Source organism: Eucalyptus grandis, chromosome 2, assembly GCF_016545825.1.
Source record: "Eucalyptus grandis isolate ANBG69807.140 chromosome 2, ASM1654582v1, whole genome shotgun sequence".
In the NCBI taxonomy this organism is placed as follows: domain Eukaryota; kingdom Viridiplantae; phylum Streptophyta; class Magnoliopsida; order Myrtales; family Myrtaceae; genus Eucalyptus; species Eucalyptus grandis.
Window position 1 is genome coordinate 3,451,020 of NC_052613.1, and position 17,200 is coordinate 3,468,219.

The following is a 17,200-nucleotide window of genomic DNA, read 5'->3' on the forward strand; positions in this document are numbered from 1 at the left end:
TAAGGTGAAGATAAAATTGCATAATCGGCCGCTTTGAGCAACTAATCTTAATATGTAGAGTTAATACCACAAAAAACTTAAAACTAATATACATGCATTATATTTACTCCAAATTAATTTTTGCGTCACAAAAACTCTCGAAGGGGTACAATTGTGTCACATTTAAAATCGGTACCCCATGTTGCATTTATCTCAAATTGGTGAACCTATACCATATTTATTCAAAAATCCCAAATTTGCCAAAATTTAGGAGCAAATGTGGTGTCCCATTCCTGAACGCAACCTCCAAAACATACAGAGGCACATCAGATTCCGTTATAGGGCCCACCCTTCGTCCATCATTGTAATGGCGATACCACGACCGGTATTTATGGGGCACCTTTTGGGGTTTCACCCACATCAACCCAGACGATGGATTTCACTAGTACATATTCCAATCCTTCGGGGTGGTGGTGTATCGAAATGTGATAACCTATTTCTGTGATTTCCTCCGGTATACCAAAATGCTCGAGAAGAGCTGGAAGTGCTGCCATCTATAAACCTGAAATGTTGTCCCACAATAGGGTGAGACTATGTCTCAGCGAATTCTACCCCCTAAGACTCTATTAGGAAGAAAATACGCCCTAAGGGCTACCTAAGTACACCATGGATCAGAGGACTTACCTTAGCCTTAGTTCCATTATGCAAATCAATATCATTTACAGATGCCTCAAATCACATTAACCAATCAATTCATAATATCATATCAAATCATTGATCAATCGACTTAGTCGATTACATGTCATCACGACCATCTCATGGTCGGCCCGTTTAATACTATCTATAAGTCCACCCATAATAGGACTGCTTGCTTTAAGCTGATAAATAGTGTACTGCTCTCGCTAAGTTGACATTGCGCTTGCAGGCTGATATAGCACACTAATAATACTCTCTCTAAGCTGATCATATTGCTCTCTCTAAGTTAATTAGGTATAATGCTCTCGCTAAGCTGACATATCAAAGCCCGTAGATTGATATAGTATACTGATATACTGCTCGCAGTCTAAGCTGACATATCACATGTAGGTTGATATAGTATACCACCACAACCATTTAATCGATTCATCATTTTTATCATATCTGATAAAAATAGCCGTGTGTGGGTACATGGTCAGCCTTAGCCAAAATATAATAATTTCACTTTTGAATATCCCAGTAATTTCAGCAATCTCAAAATAGATTTTTGGTACTATAAACCGACGCCTGGTAATTTTCCAATTAATTACCAAAATTAAAGCAATTTAGGAATAAAATCCTAAAATCACAATCAGGCAAAATTAGCACAAATTAAAGCTCAAACAAATAAACAGATTGCACCACAATAACCAGTATAAAATTCTGGTCGCCGACTATCCCGATCTAATTTTCGGAAATTAATTAATTAATTAATTAAATTATTACGAAAATATTAAATAAATATCAATAAATCTAACTTAAGCCCGTAATGCCTAATTAGACGCCGAAACGGACCTGAAAAATTTTCAAGACTCGTTAAATAAATACTAGAGTCTATTCACTCGCTAATTACACTAACTATCCACCTAACGTGCATTGGCAATTAATTAAATTCTCTAATCTAATCTAACTAACCACCTAATCCAGCTTAATTTAAATTAATCAATCCTTAAGCGTGATTAACCTATTAAGCGAGGTTAGTGAGTTAAACTCACATGTTCGGCGATCCGATCGGTGCAAATCGATGGGGACGCGACGAGGCTCAATTCTCTCCAAAGCGGGCCTAACTTTTGGGGCTCGGAACGATCTCAAAACGGGCCAAATGGGCTACTGGAAACCCACTGGTTTTGCTCTCTGTTCTTGGGGTGGTTGAACAGAGGTGGGATAGCTCCAGCTGAGCTCCACATGGCACGAGACAGAAACTGGGACGCAGGGATAGATGAGATGGGGCGGAGGCACGTGCGCACGGCGGCGAAGCGACGCGGGGCGAGGACGGCATTGCTTGATTAGTCTGATGGTCTCGACGGCGTGCGGCATGGACGGGGCTTCGAACGGCTCTCTGGTGGCTTCTCCTTGGCTATTGGTTTCGAAAATGGCACAAACAAGGGGGAGGAAGGGCTAATCGGCAGCTTAGAGGGAGAGAGGGGGCAAGAGGGGGCCACCAAGCCTTCAATCCTCATCCAATGGTCCCCTTGACCATTCCTCCTCCTCAGCTGTCTTCCTAGGCTGAGAATCAGCCACCAATGCTTCAATTACAACTCTTGAAATGGTCCAAAAGCTATAGGCAATGGGAAGCTATGAATTTGCAAGGTTTTTCCTCCAATTGGACACTTATTTTTGCTTAATTCAACACAATTCGGCCTCAATAAAATTAACCGACACCTCATTGATCCAATTGATATTTTTTCTCACTAATTGATCCCACTTGCTTCCCAATTTTGCGATAAAAATTAGTCCCTGACTTTTTAAGGACAAAAACAGTCTTAGGACGACTTTTCTAAAAAAGTCTTGGTTTGTAGAAAAATCTTCTGAGACTAAGTCGACGTTTCTAAAATAATCTGTGACATGATAAAACTTTCAATTTCTGAAATCGGATTCAAATTCGTGGCTAATTTCAATTCGGCATAATTTTAGCGTGACCTAGGTTATCGGATAACTTTCAGAATTTTTTTTTGGCGCAAATGACCCATGGTCGATTTTCTTTGAGCCACAATGAACCCACTCGACACATTAGTGACTTTCAGTTGTCATGAAAATTTCAAGAATTCCATTATGGACACAGGGTACCAAAATGATAGAAAAATCAGTCTAGTGCCGGTCGACAAGAATTTTCTTATTTAGTGGAGTCACCCACGTTTAGCCATACATCTTAGTCGAACTGACCTATTTATGATCCTTAATCGATTTTTAACTGTGCCGTAATGGCCTCTAAAGATAAGCACGGTCGAGAAGCCAATTCATGGTCGAATTCTCAAGTCTATTGTATTAAAATCCCTTAATTGTTTCCTCAGATAGTCTAGTTATCTCGAGACTGATCAGCTCTGAGAATAGCCCTATCAGTGCGTCGATGGAATGTCCGATTTATTCAATGAAAAACAGGATTAAAAATCTGAGATGTCATACCACTTTTAACTAATGATATTATGATAAGGCTTAGGTCATATAAATTGGTACCATTTCAAAGAATTGCGTTAAATATTTCTAGACACTGCAGCGACCACTTTGGATCTTCAAAGGCCTAGGAAACAAACATTGTTCAAGTGAGGGAGGTAAAGGATGTTTGGTAGTTGAATATATCTATTTAGGTTTGTGAATGATATTCTAGGAGCGAATAATTAGCAAATGAGAATGTGTGGGTATTGATGAAAATTGTGGTGGAAGGGCCAAATGAGATTTCAAGGGATGATGATGGATCTACGTTGGAGAATATATATATATATATATATATATATATATATATATATATATATATATAAATGTTCTCCACCAAAATTGGGAGGCCATTCAAATGTTGATGTAGACTTGAAAGACTTGTTTAACTGTGCATAATATGGCTTAGTTGTCTAGTATTGGAAGAGGTGATAGAATTCTTCATTAAATTATGAAAGGTGCTTTGAGGTGATAGAGATAGGGATTGAACTCTGGTATGTTGGAGCGGGTTAGTGTGTTTGGAATAAATAAAAATGAACTCATCCGTTGCGGAAAAAGGCCAAAAGATGCACCAAACGAAGCACATGTAGCAAAGGATGAAACGTAAATCGAAATTACATGAGACACAAGATTTACGTTGAAAACTTAAAGTGGGAAAAAATCATAGGGAGAGAGGGGTTTCACTATCTTCAACAAAGAGTACGAGAGTACAATTGAAAATCTCAAAAATCTACTTAGTGAGCCACAAAATCTAAAGATCTAACAAGAAGATAAGATAAAACAAAACAAGAAATAATATGGAGGCTATGGTTGGAGATATGTTATTAAACATATTCCTTTTATAGTCTCCCTTCAAAAACCATAAAACAAAAGTGCATGGTCTAAAATACCATTATCTCTAACTTGAAAGTCAAAACTCAACAAATCTCCACCTTGACTTCAAATCTCCAAAAGAATATTGTGCCAAACACTACAAAACCTATCTCTCACCAAAAAAAAAAAAAAAAAAAAAAAAGACCACACAAGGCCATCACCAAAATGGTGGAGTTGACAATGCATGCCCTTAAGCTTATATGAGCATACTCGGTGTAGGAAATAATGGATGAAACGCCACCAACTCCGCTTAAGCAACTCAAATGGCGAAAATGTCAATGAAGTCCAAGTAATGTTTTAACTTGTCAAAGGAACTTGTTTGGCTAACATATCTGCCAAATTATCCGCCGTAGGTATATTCTTCATCATAACCGTATCCTTTGCAACCTCATCATGCACAAAGTGGTACCATATATCAATATGTTTTGTCATCTTGTGATACATCGCATTCTTGGTTAACTGGATTGCACTTCGGTTATCGCAAAAGATAATGAAGGCTTCCTCCTGCTTGACAACAAGTTCTGTAATTAAACACTTCAACCAAAGAGTTTCCTTTATTGTTTCCACTACTGCCATGTATTTTGCTTTAGTGGTACACAAAGCAACTATGTCCTACAAAATTTCCCTCCAACTAACTGTGGAACCACCAAGCATAAAAACATAACTTATCAAAGATCTCCTTTTGTTGAGATTGTCTGCATAGTTAGAATTAACTAAGTTAACAACTGAATGTCTTATATCACAACCTCTATCAAAGACCAAACCCACATTTGAGGTACCATAGATGTACCAAAGAATCCATTTCATAGCTTGCCAGTGAGCTTTATCCGAATGTGTCATATACCTACTCACAACACTAACAGCCTGTTAAATATTCGAATGAGTGCAAACCATAAGATACATGAAACTACCCACAAAACTAGAATATAGAACTTAAGGCATCTCATCTTCCTTTTCTTTAGTTTTAGGCGACAAAGAAGCCAAAAACTTAAAATGGGACGCCAAAGGAGTACTTACCGGTTTGGCATTCTTTATGCCAAAGCACTCAAACACTTTCTCAATATACTTATTCTATGAGAGGTATAACTTCCTAATCTGTTTGTCTCGCTAAATCTTCATACCTAGCAACTCGAAGATCTTTCATCTCGAATTCCCTACTAAGTTACCTCTTCATATTTTGTATCTCTAACATGTTCTTTGCTACAATAAACATGTCATCCACATATAATAGTAAATAGATAAATAATCATCATGTGCACTTCGTGAATAGCCATGACTCAACATAAAGCTATCGAACTTCCTGTACCATTGTCACGAAGATTGCTTAAGACCACAAAAAAGCATTTTAGCTTGCAAGTATGATCTTTTTTACCTTCAACAACGAATCTCTCGTGTTGAGACATATAAATTGTCTCCTCAAGCTCACCATATAGAAAAGCAATCTTGACATCAAGTTACTTAAGTTCTAGATCATAAAGGGCTACTAATGTGAGTAACACATGAATGGAATTACGTTTCACAACTAGAGAGAACACTTCATTGAAGTTGATCCCCTCCTTCTAACCAAAATTCTTTGCTATCAAACATGCATTGAATCTTTCATCTTCAACCCTTAGAATTTCCTCTTTTCTTTTGAAAATTCACTTGCATCCGATGGCTCTTCCCTCAGGCAATTTCACAAGATCCTAAGTCTGGTTCTTGTGAAGTGACTCCATCTCTTCATTTATCGTAACAAGCCACTTCTCAAATTTAAAACAAATAATAGCTTTACGGAATATAGAAAGTTCTTTAATACCAAGCTCTTTAGCAATTGTAAGAGCATATGCTACCAAATCAGTGAATCCATACATTTGGGGGGGCTCAATTTGTTGTTTGGCTGTCCTTGCAACTAAACTTTGAGATTGCTTAATGTCTTCTACTTCTTCTTTGATAGAATTTGAATCTTGTTACTCATGGTTACTTTCTAGCTGAACAGGAACATCTTCAACTATTTTTCATGGATGCTCTCCATGAAACTCTACCTCTTTCCAAACATTCTCTTCATGAATACTTGTAGACTTAGTAACAAACTTTCTCTATTCAAGCATAGAATTTCCAGCAAAAGTAACATCCCTACTAATTATAAACTTTAATGATTGAGAGTCAAAACAAAACTTGTATTCTTTAACCTCGTCTGCATAATCAATGAAAAATACATTTTTTTGGCCTTAGGGTCAAGTTTATCCTCTTTTACATGATAATAAGCAAGACATCCAAATATTTTTAAACCAGAATAATCAAAAGGTTAATCTAACCATACCTCATTAGGAGTCTTACATTCAATTGCGCTTGAAAGAGAATGATTCACTAAATAATACGTTGTATTTATAGCTTCAGCCCGAAAGTCTTTCCCAAGTTCAGCATAAGAGAGCATATACCTAACTTTCTCTAAAAGTGTCTGATTCATGCGTTCTGCCATCCCATTCTGTTGCAGTGTATACCTGACTATTCAATGTCAAACAATCCCCGAATTTTCACAGTACTTGTTGAGATCACCTCCGCAAAACTCAAGGCCTTCTTCCTAGTTTGATTTTCTATCAACGTCTTCCACTTATTGACATATCAAAAATGTCACTTTTACACTTCAAGAAATAAACCCAAAATTTCCTAGAAAAATCATCAATAAACGTCAGAAGATAAACTACACTACCTCTAGATGTTACCTATGTCAGTCCTCACAAATCGGAGTGAATATAGTCAATTGTGCCCTTAATCAAGTGCACCCAAATACTAAAATGAACTCTGCGCTACTTTTCAAAAGCACAATGTTTGCAAAAGTCAAGTGAGACCGTATGATCTACACAAGGTAAACCATGTTAGCACAAGGTAAACCATGTTTATTTTTCTTTCCCTCATATGGCCTAACTGCATATGCCACAACATTGATTTTTTTTTTTTTTTTTTTTCAGAATCTAAAGAGAATGATATATTTAAAGAACCCATAATGATATTTCTCTGTAGAACGTAAAGATTTTTCTTTATGTTACCTCTCATTACAATCAAGAAGTCTTTTGAAAATTTTAAAACTCTACTTCCACCTGTGTACATACACCCAATGGAATCTAAATTGTTCAATGAAATAGGAATTTTCTTCAAATTTGGGATGCGTCTAATGTTTGTCAAAGTTCTTACTACATTGTCATGACATTTGATTTGCATCGTACTAATATCTACAATCCTATAAACTGCATTGTTGTCCATCAAAACTGAACCACCACTAACTTTTTCATATGTGTGGAACCAATCTCTATGTGGACACATGTGATATGAACATGCTGAATTCAAAATCCATTCGTCATTGACATGATAGCCTAAAAACAAAATAGTAAGAACATTGTCTACATTGGCTGACTCGTTATTTTTCACCAGACTAACCGAATCGAAACTCTTTATCGACTTCTTCCCCTTACCTTTGAGCACTAGACAGTCACTTGTGTAGTATTTGAATTTGTGACGATAATAACACTCCACCTTACATCTATCTCTACAAGATCTAGACTTCGACTGCCCTTTACTATTAATTACGATGATTCGACCTTCCCCCAACAATTAAGCTATCAGCTTTATTACCCCTGCTACTCACATTCAATTTTGTACGCATCTCCATGGAATTTAACGAGGCTTTCACATCTTCAAGAGTTATGAGTTCTCTTCCATACAACATAGAATTCACAAAATTTTCATACGAGTTCAGTAGTGATCATAATACAATTAGGGTCTGATCTTCATCATCTAACTTCAAATCTAGTTTTTTCATAACCACAACAATTTTATTAAATTCATTTAGATGTTATTGGATAAGAGTACTTTCTTGTATCTTTAGCGTGTAAAGACGGTCCTTTAAAAATAATCTTATTGTAAGAAATTTCTTCATGTAGAGGCTCTCAAGCTTATTCCACAATCTTGAAGCCCTTTCTTCATCTGCGACTTTGCAAAGCTTTTCGGACAATGACAATTGGATGGTGCTACTATGCCCCCTCTCTTCCATCTTCTTGATCTCAGCCGTAGACACCTCGTTAGGATAATTCCCATCCGAGGCTCAATTGAACCTTCCCCATGCGATAACGCCTTCATCTTAATCCTTTATAGCCCAAAATTATTTTGGCCATCAAAGGGTGCCACTTTGAACTTAATAGATGCCATCTCAAACAAGAAGACCGAAATTCCTTCGCTTTGATATCAATTTGTTGTGGAAAAACGCCAAAAGATGCACCAATTGAAACACAAGTAGCAAAGGATTAAAGGAAAATCGAAATCGCAAGAGATGCAAGATTTACGTAGAAAACCAAAAACATGAAAAAATCACGAAGAGAGAAGGGTTTCACTATCTTCAACAAAGAGAATGAGAGTATAATCCAAAAGCTCTCAAAAAACCACTTGGTGAGCCATAAGATCTAAATATCTAATAAGAAAATAAGGAAAAACAAAACGGGAGATAATATAGAGGTTATTAAACACATTCCTTTTATAGTCTCCCTTCAAAAAATCTTAAAACAAAAGTGTATGACTTAAAATACCCTTATTTATAATTTGAAAGTGAAAACTCAACATTACCAAAGACTACGCGGCATGAGACAAAAACTTCATTTATATCAAGCAGACTCTTTGGACCTGAGCAGGACTACGCGGCATGAGACAAAAACTTCATTTATATCAAGCAAACTTCATTTATATCAAGCAGACTCTTTGGACCTGAGCAGGACTACGCGGCATGAGACAAAAACTTCATTTATATCAAGCAGACTCTTGACGTTGAGCAATGATGTTACAACTTGACTCGGGAGCTCCGCGGGATTGAGCTGATGAAAGCGATTAAAAAAATCTACCATTATTGTACTTTCTTTTGGCAGACCCCAAGTACTATTTTAAATGAGATCAAGAAAGTAGGAACAAGCTCGCGACCCAAAACGCGGGTACAAATAGAGGTCCCCTTTCTTCTCCTGAAGACCACAACACCGCCTGGTTCTGGAGAGAGAGGTTGATTCTTTTCTCATCAACTCACATACCCCTCACAATCAAAAAAAATTTCGCTGTCTCTCTCTCCGTGATAGGTTCATGCTTTCGCTACGCTAAACCAAGATCGCTGCGGGATACATGGTGACATAACCTCAGAAAACAAGCATAGTTCATGGATACATAGTGACCTTGTTCATTGAGGAGTTTTGGTTTGTGGCAACTCATTCATGATTTTCCTGTGCAGGTTGTTTTCCTTGTTTATTTGCATGATCAGCAGGAAGGACAGTACGAGAGAGTCACGATATAATCAGTTGAAGGAAGAGAGAGAGAAGACCTCGGCATGTGGAGGCTGAAGATAGCAGAAGGAGAGGATGGGCCCTACTTGTACAGCACAAACAACTACGTGGGAAGGCAGACTTGGGAGTTCGACCCTGAGGCCGGCACCACCGAGGAGCATGCCGAGGTTGAGGCTGCCCGCCAGCACTTCTACGATCACCGCCACCAAGTCAAGCCCTGCGGGGACCTGCTCTGGCGCATGCAGGTACATAAAACACACCACCCCTGAACACACATACAAACAACTCATTCTCATGTAGCAACAGGCACACTGCTCCATTGGTTTTATGAAAAATATGACGTTTCTGAAAAATATTTTCTAAGAAATCATTTTTCAAAAAAATGTAATTATTTTTCAATATTCGAATGAAATCTAAAAAATGAAGTGGAAAATATTTTACATGATTCGTTAAGGAAATATTTTTCTCTATACACTCTTTTCAATTATTTTAATTTTTAAAATCAAAATTTAATTATTTTTATTTTTTCAAAAATTGATTATTAAATTATTTTTAATTTTTTCCTTTTTACTGTCTTTGTTTTCTTCTTCTTCTTTAGCCGATCACCGGCCATGGCAATAGCTAGCGATCAGCCACAGGCAAGCCTCTCGAGCTCCATGGCAAGCATGAGGCTCGTTGCTCGTCAAATCAATGAGCGTAAGCGTCGAGCTCGAGGCTCATAAATCTAGCGAGGCTCGATGCTAGCAAGCTCAAATTCGCAAATTTGGCGAGGCTCGAGGCTGGCGAGCAAGAGGCTCACCTATGGCTGATCGTCATGGCTGGCGATCAGATGAAGAAGAAGAGAAAAACAAAAGAAAAAGAAAAAAAAAAAATAACTCGAATTAAAAAAAAAAACAAAAGAAAATAAAAAGAAAGAAGTGGGGGCTTGTAAGCGTGTGAGATAAGAGAGACCAATTAAAGAAAATGTTTTCCACTTTTTTTCGCTCCGTTCGTTTCATGGAAAATAACTTTCAGAAAGCGAATTCCAAATTTTCCAACATTTACATGATGGAAAATGAATTAGTTGGAGAAAACATTTTCCATGATGGAAAAAAAAATCCTCTAAGATTAAGGAAATTTTTTTCCACTTTTGAGAAAGAGGAAAATATTTTCCATATCTACTTTCACCTCACTTTCCTTCATCAAATACATTTTCATTTTTATTTTTTATTTTTTAAAATTAAATGATTTTTTTAAAATTAAATTATTTTTAAAAACTTAAATTATTTTTTACTTTTTTTTTCTTAGTCTTTTTTTTCTTTCTTTTCATTCTTTTTCTTCTTCTTCATTGCGACTGGCTACAAGCGTGCTGGAGCCTCGCCAAATCTAGCCACCTGGGTGGGGGTTGAGCCTCACTTGAGGTCACCAAATGTTGTTGAGGCTTTGATGGCCTCCAACGAGGCTTAACCCCGCCTAGGTGGCTGGATTTGGTGGGCTCGAGCTCGCCAACATCGGGCAAGCTTGGCCTCCCTAATCAAGCGAGGCTCGACCTTGCCGAAATTTGGTGAGCTCGACCTCGCCGACTTGTGGTAAGGCTCTAACTTGCTTGTGGCCAATTGCTGGCTGCAGCTGTGGCTAGCGACCGGCCAATGAAGAATAAAAGAAAAAGGAAAAAAATTAAAATTTTGATTTTTTAAAATATGATAATTAAAAAAAAAAAAAATTTGAAAGGGGTGCATGGACAGAAAGATTTTCCTTACAAAATAGCAAAAGATATTTTCTAATGTATTTTCAGGTTTCAGTCGAGCAGTGGAAAATATGGTTCTTTTTCTTGGGATACATTTTCCAGAAAAGCTTTATTTTCCGTGAAATGAACGGAAGTGAAAAGCATTTTCTCCTAGTTTAGAAGACTTTTTTCCCTTCATAGAAAATGTTTTCCCCAAGCAATTCATTTTCCATGAAATAAACATTGGAAAATCCGGAAAATGACTTCCTAGAAATTGGTTTTTGTGAAACGAACGGCGCTAAGAGGCAACCGTACATTGCACACGCGCATAGGTATCAAACTTGACATGGAGAGGTAGAATCAATTCCCAATTACGTTAACCAATTGTGTATTTAGTCTCAGTGATGGAGATAGCGTGTTATCCAGTTGCTGTCGGGCCTCTACCTTCGAAGGAGAAGATCCATTTTTCAAAAATTTCGCTCTAGCTCAATCCCCGAAGTCCACCAAAACGTGAAAATTCTTAGTTGTGTTCTGAATATAAGCTTGTCACCATATTCTAAGAAGGAATTTTAGATGTTATGCATTAGTCGAGCTGAGCAATCGTATCGATCTCGAGACTTGGGGTTTGTAGATAACTAGTCTATATCCTCTGTTTCCACTACTAACGACGAGGGACAGAGTTTTTAACGAAAGCTGTTTACAAAATGATAAATCATATCATAAAGACGCCTATGGAGGGATGGAATTACACATACAAAAATCGCTTTAGAACCTTGGTATATCACTTGTCAACTAATATGAGAGTTGTTTGAATCCCCGTCATAACTCAAAATTTTAGTTGTGTTCTGAAAATGAGAAAGACAGTCACTCTCAAACACCAATTGGAATTTTACTGTTGTTGCTTGTCATCAAGTTTAAAAAATTTATTAGTGTGTGGTAACACGAAGTAGCAGGCAATCTACAGCTGACGCATGTTGCCTGATTTCTGGGCAGTTTTTGAGGGAGCAGCAGTTCAAGCAGACGATCCCGCCGGTGAGGGTGGAGGATGGCGAGGAGATCACCTATGACAAGGCGTCCACCGCCCTGAGGAGGACTGTCCACTTCTTCTCCGCACTGCAGGCCAGTGACGGCCACTGGCCTGCCGAGATTGCCGGGCCTCTTTACTTCCTCCCTCCCCTAGTCATGTGTGTCTACATCACCGGCCACCTCAACACCGTCTTCCCTGCTGAGCACCGCAAAGAGATTCTCCGCTACCTCTACAACCATCAGGTTACTCTTCTTTCTAGCAAAAAGAAAGACACCCGGATGGAGAAATAGCAGAGGAACTTTGAAAGACTTAGACTTGAAACAGTGTGTTTTGCACTTAATTTGTTGCAGAATGAAGATGGTGGGTGGGGCTTCCACATTGAAGGTCACAGCACCATGTTCTGCACGGCCCTGAGCTACATATGCATGCGCATTCTTGGGGAAGGGCCTGATGGTGGCCAGTACAATGCTTGTACTCGGGCCAGGAAGTGGATTCTTGACCGTGGTGGGGTCACCTACATACCCTCCTGGGGCAAGACTTGGCTTTCGGTACTCTCTCACTCTTCCTTCTATAATTGACAAAAATTTGTGCGCTAGATTGTTCTGTTGAGGTGTTCGGGTGAATTGGATATGTGACATTGTGCCTGTGCTTGTGTGTGGTCTTGTCACATGCTCTGTAGATTTTCGGCCTTTTCGATTGGTCTGGAAGCAATCCAATGCCCCCTGAGTTCTGGATCTTGCCTTCATTCCTCCCCATGCACCCAGGTTTGTTTTTGCAGATTTTCTTGATCTTGTCCTTGATGGTATTCTATAGTAGTCTTGTATATTTGATTTCACAAAGGTATTGACACGAAGGTGTTTGACTCATTTTCAAATTTGAATCACGTGGCGTTTTCGCTGAACGAACAAGAACATGGCATTGGCTTGTTATTGAAATGGCTACCCTTCCAGAATTCCCCTTGAAAGATAGAAAGTCTCGACTTCTGTTTCGTTTGACTGCCTTTGTCCTTAGTTATATGGATATGTTGTCTGAATGTCCTGTTTTGAATGATGTAGCTAAGATGTGGTGCTACTGTCGGATGGTTTACATGCCCATGTCGTACTTGTGTGGGAAAAGATTCGTTGGCCCGATCACACCTTTTGTTCAACAGTTGAGAGAAGAACTTCATACTCAACCCTACGATATGATTTGCTGGAGAAAAGTCCGACATCTTTGTGCCAAGGCAAGAATCCCTAACAGGTCCAAGATATCGTTCTAGAATCAGATAGTTCACAAGTCAGAAAATTTTTAACGAAATGAATCAAATTGTTGTTGCAGGAGGATCTCTACTATCCCCATCCCTTAGTACAGGATCTGATCTGGGATAGTCTTTACATATTTATAGAGCCGCTTCTCAACCATTGGCCGTTTAATAGACTTAGAGAAAAGGCTCTTCAGGTGACAATGAAGCACATTCACTACGAAGATGAGAACAGTCGATATATCACGATTGGATGTGTAGAAAAGGTAATGATACATAAATTTGAGGAGAAAGACACATTAAGTGTGAAATTCTCACATTGTGGGAAAACACCACTTAGAATATGTCTTGCGCGTTGGACTTGGACAGGTGTTATGCATGCTTGCTTGCTGGGTAGAAGACCCAGAAAGTGACTATTTCAAGAAGCATCTCGCTAGGATACCGGATTACCTTTGGGTTGCCGAAGATGGAATGAAGATGCAGGTTAGTAGTAGTGTCATCGAACAATGACAGAATTGGGCTTAATTGGAAATGATAAGTACTTATGCTGCATATTTGAAAGGTGGAAGCATTCTTATAATAAGGAGAAGATTAATTTAGTAAAGTGAGACCATCTAGACGAAACGAAGCTTAGTTTGGTGGTTGGCTCATTCATATGCAGAGTTTTGGTAGCCAAGAGTGGGACACCGGCTTCGCCATCCAAGCTTTGCTTGCCAGTAATATGACTGAGGAGATAGGACCGGTATTAGCTAGAGGACACGACTTCATTAAAAAATCTCAGGTTTGATCTTTGATTGTTGCAAGCATCTTATCTCCAGACATCTTCCTAGTATCTTTTGCTTCCTCGCATAAGCTGAAGTGCATCGATCTGTTTATAATATTCCAGGTCAAGGACAATCCTTCTGGTGATTTCAAAAGCATGCACCGTCATATTACTAAAGGATCTTGGACATTTTCGGATCAAGATCATGGTTGGCAAGTCTCCGATTGCACTGCAGAAGGTCTGAAGGTAATACCCCAATGAATCCCTTCGCTGGATCCGCAGGTTCAATCCAATCCTAAATTGCTCAGTTTCTCACTAAATTTCCTTCCATGTTTATTCAGTGTTGCTTGCTTTTCTCAATGATGCCACCTGAAATTGTTGGTGAGAAGATGAAGCCAGAGAGACTGTATGACGCTGTCAACATTTTACTTTCTCTACAAGTGAGTATACCATTGTTTTTCTTTCTTGAGAAAGACTTGAGAAAATCTTTGATCAAACAAGAAATATTGGCTAAGCTTTGTTTGCTCTATGCATCCCAAAATCACGTTGCCACTTAATTCTTTTGTTGAGTTTGATTATAGATTGTAATATCATCACATAGTCCATGAATGCCACTTGTTCCAGAGTAAAAATGGTGGATTGCCAGCATGGGAGCCTGCAGGAGCTCCAGCTTGGCTAGAAGTAAGTACTTAATAAATACTTTGGAATTCCTTGATGGTCCTCACAGACTAAGACATGCTTGTTTGTTCATAAATTACTATAGCGCGACTTCTTCCTCATCATTGTCACTTGCAGCTCCTAAATCCAACAGAGTTCTTTGAGGACATCGTCATTGAGCATGAATACGTCGAATGCACGTCCTCAGCTATCCAAGCTTTAGTTTTGTTCAGGAAGTTGTATCCCGAGCACAGGGAGAAGGAGATTGAAGATTTTATATCGAATTCCGTAGAGTATCTGGAGAATGTACAATTGCCAGATGGCTCGTGGTATGCTCCTCTTCCATTGGGTATTTCTGAAGAATTCAGATAAATTAAAGAAACAGCTGACTAACTGAGCGATTCTTGCAGGTATGGGTGCTGGGGAGTTTGTTTTACATACGGCTCATGGTTTGCGCTCGGAGGACTAGCAGCTGCAGGCAAGACATATAGCAATTGTGCAGCTATGCGCAAAGGAGTTGCTTTTCTTCTAAGAACACAGTTGCAGGATGGTGGGTGGGGAGAAAGCTATCTTTCTTGCCCAAAGAAGGTAATTTCTGGAGGGACCTTCCACAGCATGTTTGGCTTTAGCTATTTTAGTTGCGCACTTTTCTGACAACACGGGAATCTTGAATTTTCTAATTGCCAAATCGACCGATGTAGGAATACGTGCCGCTTGAAGGAAACAGATCAAATCTGGTGCAAACTGCTTGGGCTATGATGGGTCTGATTCAAGCGGGGCAGGTCAGTGGATGATATTGTCGTTTGGGTCTCGATCGCATTAACCATGCTTTGGTGATAATAAAAAATCAATATACAATGTGAAGTTTCTGAGTTTGGTATTTCATCTACTATCAGGCGGAGAGGGATCCGACTCCCCTGCACCGGGCTGCAAAGCTGCTTATCAATTCACAAATGGAAGACGGTGATTACCCTCAACAGGTTTGTACCTTTCAGTAGGTTGATTTCACACAAGGTTAAAATCTCAGGAAATAAAGAGTGCACGCCACCAATATCGTTGGAAAGAATTTCCTGTGAGCTAATCCACACAACTAGGAAAATCTAGAGATGATTATCGTCCACGCATATTATCTTACAGACAATCTGTTCAACTCCTCGAAACATCATCAGGAACTATTGCAAATAAAAGAAAACTGACTGAGAGAGAACTGGCTCGGTAAGAACGAGACAACATGATCTAAGCGTGGACTTTGCATTGCAGGAACTCACAGGGGTTTTCAACAAGAACTGCATGTTACACTATCCCAATTACAGGAACACATACCCATTGTGGGCTCTCGCAGAGTATCGGACGCGGGTTCCTTTACCGTCAACAGCCCTCTGAAGAAACAAGGCATACCATCACAGCTTGCATATTGAGAAAACATAGATTTCATAAGAACAGAAATCAAAATTCATGCATCTGGTTTTTTCTAGTATGATAGATGTAGATCCGAAGGACTTGCAGTCTTAGAATAGAGGATCAAGCTAAGATTGTTATAACCCCAACTCTACAAGTACAAGGACAGTGACGTGATCATCCTTCCACCCTAAAGCTATTATCTCAAACATAACTATCATCAACCTATTATCGAAATATATATCTATATATTTGATAAAATATTCATATGCTTACAATATTAGAGCTTTATAATTCACTAGACTAATGAGAATACGTGAACTTAACGACATGCGTGTCAAATATTGGTATATGTGAATTGAATAGCCGAAATTGGGGGAAGAAAAAGATTGCATGTGGATTTCATTTATGAGCCGCAAGCGTGAAAAGGTTTCTTTTGTCGTCTTCTACTCATCTCTGTAGGTGTCTTCTACTCACCTCTGTAGGTTGGACTTTTGGACTTGGGAAATAAACGGAGGAAAGTGGACGGTGGCCCATTTGCGTTAAATGTTGAAGCACGCAAGGATGGGTGTGGAGCGGTTTCGGTCTTCCCTAAATTAATGCGTTCCCTTTCTTGTCTTTTGCCAAAACCATCGTTGTTGACTTTGAGAGAGAAAGAAATAGAAGAGGAAAGAAGGTCCTACGTTCATCCATCTTTTAATAAATGCACGCCCATAAATTATGGTGGGCTTCCTTGTGAAGACTTCCTTGTGCTGCAATAAATGATGGAGACTCTCTTTTGTATTATAAAAGAGAGATGTCCAACGGAGGAGCGTGCCACGGTCCCTTGGTGGCCGCGAGAACACCAAAGTCCTTCGTAGCCGAGAGAAAGAGAGAACTCTGTGGTTGCACAGAGGAGTATGCAAAGGGTACGTCTCGTGAGAATTTTGTAACATCATCGATTTCAACCCTTATTTTGGTTCTTATTAGTAGACGAAGGATTGGTACGCTCGTGTCGAGACTAAACCATGAGTTGACCCGAGGGTCAATCGTGAGCTAATTAGCCCTTTCGGGAATCGGCAACCGAATGATTGGTTATAGAATGTTCGATGATGGAAAAATT

At 39.0% G+C, this 17,200-nt stretch overlaps 1 protein-coding gene across 4 annotated transcripts; it reads left to right on the plus strand.

The window, feature by feature from the left end:
- The first annotated feature begins 8,943 nt into the window (after positions 1-8,943).
- Positions 8,944-16,840, plus strand: LOC104418208 (beta-amyrin synthase). Of its 4 annotated transcripts, none has more exons than XM_010029483.3 (17): positions 8,944-9,033; positions 9,257-9,553; positions 12,007-12,282; positions 12,391-12,588; positions 12,720-12,804; positions 13,096-13,262; positions 13,358-13,546; positions 13,650-13,763; positions 13,942-14,061; positions 14,167-14,289; positions 14,385-14,483; positions 14,668-14,724; positions 14,839-15,029; positions 15,111-15,288; positions 15,402-15,482; positions 15,597-15,680; positions 15,961-16,083. In XM_010029483.3, the coding sequence occupies exons 2-17, from the start codon at positions 9,353-9,355 to the stop codon at positions 16,081-16,083; spliced, it is 2,286 nt and encodes a 761-aa protein (XP_010027785.1). In that variant the 5' UTR covers positions 8,944-9,033; positions 9,257-9,352. The 4 variants fall into 4 exon arrangements, with proteins under 4 accessions (XP_010027785.1, XP_018722365.1, XP_039162209.1 ...); XM_018866820.2 differs by having other exon boundaries at positions 8,978-9,153; XM_039306275.1 differs by lacking the exon at positions 8,944-9,033 and adding an exon at positions 16,584-16,840 and having other exon boundaries at positions 9,353-9,553; positions 15,961-16,092.
- The last annotated feature ends 360 nt before the right edge of the window (positions 16,841-17,200 follow it).

Bases quoted from the DNA above. Each gene is read 5' to 3' on its own strand.
- LOC104418208 (XM_010029483.3), top strand. From the start codon at position 9,353: ATGTGGAGGCTGAAGATAGCAGAAGGAGAGGATGGGCCCTACTTGTAC. The intron at 13,263-13,357 runs GCAAGAATCCCT...TTGTTGTTGCAG, and splicing joins TCCGACATCTTTGTGCCAAG to GAGGATCTCTACTATCCCCA. The intron at 13,764-13,941 runs GTTAGTAGTAGT...ATTCATATGCAG, and splicing joins AAGATGGAATGAAGATGCAG to AGTTTTGGTAGCCAAGAGTG.